The sequence below is a fragment of the Leptidea sinapis genome, chromosome 39 (assembly GCF_905404315.1).
Source record: "Leptidea sinapis chromosome 39, ilLepSina1.1, whole genome shotgun sequence".
In the NCBI taxonomy this organism is placed as follows: Eukaryota; Metazoa; Arthropoda; class Insecta; order Lepidoptera; family Pieridae; genus Leptidea; species Leptidea sinapis.
Window position 1 is genome coordinate 5,512,946 of NC_066303.1, and position 10,857 is coordinate 5,523,802.

Genomic DNA, 10,857 nt, shown 5'->3' on the forward strand with positions numbered 1-10,857 from the left:
TGCGGTTAATGATTAGCAGCCCGCTGACGGACGGACTGCAGAAGGACGGACTCCTCGCAAGTTCCGTTTGGCTACCCTCGGTAGAAGACCAATGAACCACTAATGATATAAAATTATAAATTGAGGATGGATGAAACCCATTGGAAACGTAAGAGAATATAACAAAAATTAAAGAAAAAATATTGCCATTTGACTTATTTCCATAGGACTTGTAGTTTTGCCGGAAATCGAGATAAACCGTTTTATACCCCACCTTTAATACTTCCGGACCTCAGATCGCCCGTAATTTATTTTTCCTTTCATTTTTGTTATATTCTCTTCCATTTCCAATGGGTTTCATCCAATTATTACTTTTTTTGGTTTCAAAAATTATCGACACTGGTCTATTAGAAAATTGGTCATGTTTACTGACAAGAATCAATGATAGTAAATGATGTCACGCATTATTACTCATTACGATGTTGCTTTAACTGTTATAGTTATATTACATCTTCTCATTTTCTTTTTGATGTCTCAGTTCTACAATTAGACGACATTAAAAATTCCACGAAAGTTTCACTAAACTAATCCCAGGGGCTGGCTGGCTAAAATTTACCACAAAATGCCAATTCAGTTATTGCCAAGCAACACAGACAACGATAAAAGGAGTTTTAAATAGAAATATAACAAACTTGAAAACAAAGCTAAATGAATGGAGGAATGAATAAACACTTGAATTACTCAGAAGAAATTGCTGAAGTCATTGAAGTCAGTTCATGTCTTCTTCTCCTACTCCAATAGAAGACAGTGCTTTCTGGGGAATGATTAAAACTCTCAAAGACAAAAGGCTCAGAGCTTTGAGCATTAAAAAAAAATAAAAATAAACAAGATGGAATGAACCAATACTAGGCAAAAGCATTGGAAGATCAACCAAATGGTGAACTGATGGCACAATAGAGATTGCAGGAAAAGACTGGATAAATAAAACAAAAAAAAAGGACATTATAGAACCTGTACTCAAACACAATTCATCAAACAATTAGAATTTGAACTTGCCTAGTAAATATTACTAATAATTTGATTTGTGAGAAAACTGTTTTGTAATAAATGAGTCTTTATCATTAGTACCTAATTGAAAAATTACTATTTATTTTAAATACACATCACCACTCTGCAACTGCATAGGTACATCATGCGTGACAGACAAACATTGGAAAACAAACTGTGCCTCAGCATCCTTGACATTGGAATATTAAAGCCAGCTGTCACACAATATCTTCATGTTACTTAGCTCTATTCAGCCTGACTCATATTCCAAAATAAGGACGATATTCTCACTACTGGTGTTCCCCAAGGTTCAGTGCTTGGTTGGACCTGTGTACGCATTTCATACATCTGTCCTATTCAAAACAGAGGATATCACTATTGCTAGTTGCTACACTTGCCAATGACATCACCGTATTGGCAATAAAAATCCAATTGAAGCATCACACACCCTCCGAAGGGGTCTATATAGTCCCGTGACAACTATCAAAAGCAGCTTAAAATGAAGTACATACTTAACAAAGAAAACTGTTGTCCTAATTTTAGTCCTAATAGCCTAAGATCCCACCACTCGATTATTCTGCAGGTTTTTTTGATAAAACTAATTTTAAAAGAACCTTTAGAGTGCAATGTATTAGGGTTGTCTTTAAAAAAATGGCCGCAATTGCCTGTAATTTACTTTAGTATAATTAATTTTCTGGTGTTAATGCAACGATATATTTTTTTGAATAAATTGTACAAAATTTTAGAAGAAATTATGTAAATAATTGAAAAAAATATGTTTGGCAGCCCTCAGTCACTGCAACATTAGGGTTGCCAAGTTTAAACAGGTAAATCTGTGTTGATAATTTACAGTCATCTGTTTTTTTTTAAATTTTAATACAAAATTGAAGCTTATTTTATTCAGGTACTGTTAACAATAACCTATAGTTGCCTGTTAAAAATGGCCTCGGGCAGAGGTTGCCATGCCTTTAATAAATTAATCTCTCTCTAGTTAAGCGTGAGCAAGTATATTTTGTTTAAACAATTTTATGTAATTTTAAAGGAAATATTGAAAAAAAAAGGTGGTGGTCTCTCAGTCAGTCAGATCTTGTACTAATGATGGCAGATGTTGTGAACATTATTTTATGTAACTACATCCACTTACAGTGTTAGAAATGCTAATTTTAATGATCACAGATCTATTGAATATAAAACAAAATGCAATAAATTGTATTACAACTTATTTATTATTGATTGAAAACAAGCCTTTATTTGAAAACAGTAGAACAATGTTAAGTCCAACTTGTGTTTGTGAGTATGTAATCATTTCATGGATCATAGCTTTTAATTAAAGTTTCATTCAAAAATCCATTTTGCATTATAATGATAAAGTTTAAAATTATAATGTAAATAAATTACTTTCTTATTACAAGTTCCTCAGAACTTATGTTAATGTTTTAACTTATATTAATCCCTCAGGATTTAAATTGTTAAAATTTTGTAGACAAGAGTAGTATTTAACAAGAAATCATCACCATGATAAAATAAATTTCAGTTTCTGTTCATTTTCCCTCTAAATTTAATTTAATTTAAAGCTTTATACCCACGGGAGAACTTAATAATATTGAGATAAAATATCATCAGCCATATCAATATAAATTATACAAAAATTGTACACATATCTCAAACAGAAGCCTATTTTATAGAAAATATACCTTAAAAAATTTAATTTAAATTTAATATTATTAGTTATTATTGTTATAACTAGATGTAATACAGATAACACTATAGTAATAAATATAAGTACTTATGCATTATAAGTGGTACTTACTTCCTAATATTATTTTGTTTACACTGTGCCCTTGTAGGGTCTTATAACATAATGTCTACCTTCATATTGAACCATTTTGTACGTGACTTTGAAGACAATTATGAATTTGAATATGCTGTATGCTCGCCTGACACATTCTCTAACAAGTTTCATGATGATTGGTTGAAGGATGTTCTGCAATAAATACTCATTACCAGTCTAGATCTTGTGAAAGTAATATATGTGTGAGACCGCAGCCAATGTGCAACTTACCAATAAAAACAGTAACAGGGGGTCCTTCATTTGCCCCATTTTGTGGTCTGACGAGGCGCATGGGTTTGGCTTGGCTGGTTGGGGGTGCGGGAGGTGCAGGCAGCAGTGCACCCCGGCCACCAGTCATGCTGCTAGCTCCATAGGCGCCAACCATCATCTGGAGAGTGACCAACAACAATTAACACACCACAGATATATCAAATAGTAAAATTCCAAACCAAAACAATCAAAACCAAAGACCAAACAATTAATGATGAGGGTTTTTCTGTATCCCGGGTTGTGTAAAGAAGTCTAGATTACAAGCCCGAGTGCAACAAGAGATCAAATTACTTTACTTGGGCTTGAATAGTGTTGCTCTCAAAGTGGACAATCTACTTTTTATCACTTTAATATACTAAAGAGGTTTTGGTAAGGAGCTACTGAGTCAAAGGTTATGTATATCCTCCAGAGTACACTCTACTTGATACTTGAGGTACAGATCTGCCCTTTTCATCTATTCTATTCTTCCTACTGTGGGGTCTGTGGAAGGTATACCACAAGTTAGCCCATGTGTTAAAGTAGACCACCAAGCTTAGAGTATTTGTTTTCTAATTTTAATGGTAGTGATTGGTGATCAGACCTTGCCTCTGATGTTTTGATATCTTTTCAAAAATGACAACCATGAATGGTTTATTGAATCTGTTACAATACATAGGTTCATCTCAACCCTATAAGTTTGTCAATGTGTATGGTGATGAGCATATTATTTATGTGATATATTTTAGCAGATTGTTGACTAAAAATAAAGTTTAAAAATATTTGTAGCTAAACATGAACAGTATATTAATAATCTCAGTTTTCTCTAGATATGCGTTGTGTTAAACTAATTTCTATGTACAATGTTTGGTCGATAGCAACACCGTGAAAAAAGGTGATTAATTGCTATACGAGGCATTATGATACTAATATATAAGACGAATAAAAACTTACGTGAGTAGCCATTGGCATGGTGACCATGCCTGGTGCAATTCCGTATGGAACCATTGGCGGCCGTGGTGGAAATGACATGGTTATAACTTTTCAATTTATCACCAAATCATTCAACATAAAACATAACCCAACTAGACACAGGCCCGATCACCAATGACGCGTACACCTTCAAAACACTGGGTCGGGTAATAAATATGTTTTTATATCTATATACGAATTTATTACGATTTAACAATGAGAGAAGTTATAAACAAAAATTATTTACATTAATGATTTGTCTACGAACTAACATAGTATAAATTACAAAACTACAACTCGATACGCTCTCCATAGTCATATCATAATTCAGTAGCCGACATATTTTTTTTTAAACTAAACTCTAAAGACTAAAAACTAAAATAGCCTGCTAGTGACCGAGAGTAGGTAATAATATATTGATTTGATTACTAAGTCATAAGTGTTAACCGATTCGGATATATCGTAATATCGGTACAGTACTGTACGATATTCTGACCTATATAAAGATATACGCTTGATATACCGTACTACTATAAAATATTGATGTATCGTATCAAATTATGACAATGTTTTAAATATTATAATTTTAACATTCTCATTACATTTTAACAAAATGATGATAATATATTATCTGTAAATCGTAATAAGAGATACTACTGACAAAATTGTTTATGGAACAACAATTTTTGTATTATAATAATAATAAGTTTTTTTAATGGCAACCCAGTTTACATATGAAACAAATAGATACAATGATATTCTAATACATTTAGATAAAGATAAAAAGTAAAATATACATGAAACTTATAAACTATCGGGAAAGGTTAAAAAAGCTCTTCCCAGGCCCTAGCCAGGCGTCTTGGTCAAAGCATCTTCTTTTATTTCCTATTTTTGTTTTACAGATAGACAATATGAAAATATATTGCATGGCATCCCGTCACAAACCGTTTGGAGAATTCCGTTCTGAGATTTGCGGAGTCTATCTCAGAAAGAAGAAAATCTTTTTCTCATCACGGAATAGAAATAACGCACCCTCGATTCAGCAACAAACCGGAGGCACTGCAGTATCTATTGTATTCTTCGGGCTAACATGTCGAAATGAATCGAGAGTGTCCTCCTCTGTCATCATCATCAACAGTCATCCTTCAGGTACTCTGTAGAAACATTTCCCAAGTATTTAAACATTGTTACAACACGAACCGCTGAGCCATCCAACAAAACCTCAGGTTTCCCTTCGGACCTTTCCCCGCAGGAAATACCAATATTACTGACTCATTAACGTTATGTTTCAGTCCGTGAGCATTGGCATATTGCTCACAGAATGAAAGCAACTTCCTAAATCCCTTGATAGACAGGCTGAAAACCAACATGTGATCGGCGTAACTGAGACTGTTAAAACAGGTGTTACCGATGTGAATCCGATATTTGTAGTTCTCAACTCCTCTATCAAATCATTTACATGCAAATGAAATAGATCCGGAGAGGTGATTCCTCCTTGACGTACTACGCAGTCTATAAGAATAAGACGTGCGTTTATTTGGTTTCCGTACTAGTATGTCAAGAGACCCACCACATCTTTTGGACCCTGTGAACGGTACAATTTCGCCCAGAGAATGTCATAATTCACCAGATCGAAAGCTTGACTCAAGTCCATAAAACATGCGTACACTGATGTTTCTCGACTTGCATAATAGTCTACGGCATACTTTTAGCTAAGAATTGCTGAATCCGCCAAGAGACCAGTACGGAAACCAATTTGCGCATCATCAATCACAATATTTTGCAGCAGATCAGGTTGCAACAACCACTCCAAAAATTTACCAGTGATGGTGCCAGGGAGATAGGCAGTAGTTATTTGCTGAACCCAAATCACCGGTTTTATTTTTGACGATCGGTACTACCACTGTCTTCATTAGGTCTTGTGGGAGGTAACAGTATCTTATACATAAATTGTATAGCCTACATAGTTTAATGCGCAATAGTTCACCTCCATAGAGTAATAAACTAAGCTCATCATGACCTGGTGACTTAGCACGCTTCATTTCGCGAACTATTTTAGTCACTTGGTTAGGAGTAAATTGCACCACAGGTTTATCGGGTGCAATTATAGGATGACAGTATTTAGCTCTTAAGTCAGCATATATCGGTCGAAGAAGTACTTTAAACTCGTTAGCAAACATATTCACTATCTGTGCGTGTTTTTGTTACCCATTTATCTTTAACGGCCGTCTTTGTCTGTGATTAAAGTTTTTGGTTTCTTTACAAACATTTTGAAAAGTTACATTGTTTTTTGTGCATAGCCAATATGTCTAGTTTTACAGTCTCTTCATTTCTTTGACACTAGTGTCTTCTACCCCATTTATCACGGGGAGTGTTCCGAAGAGCTGTTTAACTTGATTCCTGCCGCCGAATTCCACCACCGCACGACACGCCACAAGTTAGGATATCATCCCCACCATCTGGATGTGTGGCGGTCCTCCACAGTGCGGTTTTCAAGGAGCTTTCTTCCTCGTACTACGATGCTGTGGAATGTGCGGTGTTTCCGGGACGATACAACATGGGTACCTTCAAAAAAAGCGCGTACACCTTCCTTAAAGGCCGGCAACGCTCTTGTGATTCCTCTGGTGTTGCAAAAGAATGTGGGCGGCGGTGATCACTTAACACCAGGTGACCCGTACGCTCGTTTGTCCTCCTATTCCATAAAAAAGTCTATTTTTAAAGTTCTTACGTGATATAACCATTTGATCATATTATATTATTCCAGTGGAAGGTTTACCTGCCATTAACCAATTTTTTTAAATTTAATCTATAAATTTTAAGACTTTTCTGAACATGCAGATTCCAGCCCGTCACTTGTTTCTTATTCTGGGTATTATATACCTCGATTTTAAGCTCTTCCTAATGAAGATTTTGCACTTCGTTGCATGATTTCAACTATTTGACTATACAATGGATCTATATAAAAAAAAATACCTAAACTATCAGTGTTTAGAGGTTTCGCATTCCATACATTCAAAATTATCATTAACATTGACTAGATTATTTTTACACAAATTGTAATATTTGTCGATTTGGATGTTATCCCTAACGGGTAGCGAATGCCCGTCTTTCCAGCATGAAAATATAAAAGTGAATGCGTCCGATCTTATACCTAATTGTGCAATATCTGCCTATATCCATTACTGCTCGTCGCAAAAACTTGGCCAAAACTAGAAGTAGGATGAGCTTTGAGAAACAGGTGAAACAGCTCTTCGGAACACTCCCCGTGATAAATGCCATAGAAGACTCATAATGATGCGACGTCTCTACGCAACACCAAGTGATCCAGCCGTTCACAGAGCACTGGGTCCCCGACAATTCTAGCTGCTCTGCGTTGCACGTGCTCAAATGGATCGAACTGATACTGGGGTGCGCCAGATCAGAGATGACAGCAATACTCTATATGTGGTCGATACTAGGCGAGGCTTTAAGGGAAGTGTTGTCACATAGCGGTAATACGACAAATGTTGTTTTTAAAAGTGGTAAACGTGCAAACTTGAGTCTTCTGGGGGTGAAATTGGAGAAAGTTCAATTTACTCCATTCCGCCACCATCTCGAGAGTGGACTCGATAGAAGACACAAGTTTGTATGTATGAACTCTGAAACGTTAATTATTCTAGCAACTTGTAATAAATATGGGGTATGTTCCGATATGCAGTAAGCACTGCGAGCACTGCACAGTGACTGTGCTATCACTGTAGAAAAATTTGTTCTGGTATGGACTGTCAGTATACTGCCGCAGTACCCTAGGGAAACATGACGTCATAAATCACCGCCATATTCTACTGAGAGCATTGGCGTTTTCAAGACAAGGTTCTCGCAGTACTTTGATCTCGTAATCAGTATAAACCACTTTTACGCCTAATATTTTAATATGACAGTACTCCAACAACAGTTTTTTTTAATGCACTAGAAAATTTTAATACGCTCATTTGAATACTGCGTCAAAAAATGCGGCTGACAATATACGGGATTGCGATGCAACGACTTAACTGTCGGTACGGTTATCTAATTCATCTGTTGGCATATACACATTATAAACTATAGAACAATTGACTATACAGATGTTTTGACTTGTATGTAGATTTAGATTATGTTAAACACATCTTTAGACTATGTAATACCGAAAAATTTTATTAATATTATAATTTATTTAATAATATAATAGTATATAAGGAATAAGGGCTTATAACGATAATTGTTTTTAATTAGTTTCGATTACTTTAAAAATACTTATACGAGACTAGTACTTTCATCTTGCCAAAATCGATTCAAATACTAAAACATCGATTCGAATCAACGATTATATATCAATAGAAAATTATAACCATATTTTGAGGTTATATATATATATATAAAACCTCAATACCGAAGAGGATGTAAATACTAAGATCAAAGCCGTCTACTGTCAATCTGTCAATGACTGCACGCTTCTAGTTCATACGATCGTGTGAATTGCTTTTTTCGTAAGTTTCGCTAGGCTCCTCAATATAAAAAGTATATGATGGCCTTAGCTTTATTACCGTCACTGCCATTTCCAGGAAAAAAATATTTTATTTTATGATGGGTTTTTTGCAATATAATTTTCAATGCCGATTATATTACTTATTTGAATAAGTTTTTTGATAAGTTCATTGACGTGATTACGTCATAAAGAGTCAAATTTAAACTTGTGTAAGCAGAGGGTTTTTATCTTTTCTTTTCAATAACTTTTTTTATTTGTAAGGTGTAAAAAATAGGATATTTACTGTTAAATTTCTTACATTTCGGCACAAGCTAAAGGCCGGCAAAGCATCTCTTGACACCTATTGTTGCGGACGTCCATGGGCGTATACCTCATCCCGTGACTTAAAATAAACATGATATTCATATCTTCTTTATTTTATTTTTAGGAAGAACTTTTAGTCTTAAGCTACAAGACTGTATTTTTAACTTGAAAAAAACTAATTGCTTGTGAAGTCTTGTGAAAACAATGCGACTCGTAGTTTAGTAGTGACCAAAGAATATATTATTGAAGTCGAGCGGGCCGGACGGCATTTCTCCAATCGTGCTTAGAACGTGTGCCCCTTAGTTGACGCCGGTCCTAACGCGTTTATTCCGGCACTCTTGTTTAAAAGGCGTAGCCCCTGACTCATGGAAGTCAGCCCTTGTCTATCCGATTCAAAAAAAGGAGACTGTTCGAATCCGGCAAACTACAGGCCTATTGCTATTACCTCCCTGCTCTCCAAAATCATGGAGAGCATAATTAACCGCCAGCTCTTGGTATACCTAGAAGGTCACCAGTTGATCAACGATTGACAGTACGGCTTTCGCCATGGTCGGTCGGCAGGCGATCTTCTGGTATACACATAGATGGGCGGCGGCTATTGAAAGCAAGGGTGAAGGCCGTTAGCCTGGATATAGCGAAGGTCTTTGATCGTGTATGGCACAAGGCGCTCCTATCAAAACTTCCATAATTTGGGCTTCCTGAGAGCTTATGCAAGTGGACCTCCAGTTTCCTCACTGGGCGCAGCATACAGTTCGTTGTCGACGGTTATTGCTCGAACTCGAAGCCCGTGAACGCTGGAGTGCCCCAAGGCTGTGTGCTATCTCCCACGCTGTTTCTTCTGCATATCAATTATATGTTGGACACCTACAACATACATTGCTATTCAGACGATAACACTGGTGATGCCGTATACACGGGCTATGCAGGTCTCTCTCGGGAAATCGTAGACTAGTGCCGGGAGAAACTTCTGTCTTATAGACTCAAGTTTGCGCGTTTACCACTACAAAAACCCCATTTGTCGTATCACCGCTCTTCGACAAGACTTCCCTTAAAGCCTCGTCTAGTATTGGAATACTGGGTCTCGAAATCTCGAGCGATTGCCAATTCCGTGGCCATCTGGAGAGCAAAGCCAAATTGGCTTCGAAGCTGGGCGTCATTAATAGAGTACGGCAATACTTCAAACTGGCCCACATTCTAGCGCTCTACAAAGCGCAGGTCCGGTGACACATGGAGTATTGCTGTCATCTCCGGTCTGGCGCACCCCAGTATCAGCTTGATCCATTCGACCGCATACAACACAGAGCAGCTCGAATTGTCGCGGACTCAGTGCTCTGTGAACGGCTGGATCACTTGGCGTTGCGTAGAGACGTCGGTTCATTGTGTGTCTTCTACCGCATTTATCACGGTGAGTGTTCCGAAGAGCCGTTTAACCTGATTCCTACCGCCGAATTCCACTTTCGCACAACACGCCACAACGCTCGTTTTTCCTCCTATTCCGTAAAAAAAAATAAATTCCCGTAAAGTCGCTTAATACACTGTCTGCTGTCACCGATAGCTCTCCTGACCAACAAACTGACCTGACTGGTACAGTCAGTACACGAAATGGACGCGAATTTCGAGTAGTTTAATTACTGCTTATTATCTTCGTAGACATATTAGGAACAGAAGACGTAAATATCATGCTCACCCAATCGTCCCTAAAAGAGCATTACAACAATTACATTTACCATTTTATATTAATTATTTCGCGAAGGAAAAGAAATTTTTTCAATTACTTCAGAATGTCGATCAAAAGTCAGTCCAGCACTGTACGATTAATGAATTTTCATATAAATGACAAGCGCGACTGACGTACGCACCGACGGTCGGTGGAGCACTGAAACCGGCCTAAAAATGCGTACCTTTTCTCATACTAAATAAATTATTACGTCCGCATTTCGCATACATCATTCTTCGATTTCCACTTATGTCAATA

General features: G+C 36.7%; 1 protein-coding gene across 1 annotated transcript in view; it reads right to left on the reverse strand.

Moving 5' to 3' along the window:
- Window positions 1–4,418, reverse strand: part of LOC126976159 (RNA-binding protein 25) — a 34,279-nt gene extending 29,861 nt beyond the window's left edge. Inside the window, exons 1-2 of the mRNA XM_050824381.1 lie at window positions 4,058–4,418; window positions 3,089–3,245 (exon numbers count right to left, since the gene is read on the reverse strand). Of these exons, the coding sequence (XP_050680338.1) occupies window positions 3,089–3,245; window positions 4,058–4,135 (235 nt within the window). The 5' untranslated portion in view covers window positions 4,136–4,418. The remainder of the gene's footprint in view (window positions 1–3,088; window positions 3,246–4,057) is intronic.
- Window positions 4,419–10,857: the final 6,439 nt, after the last annotated feature.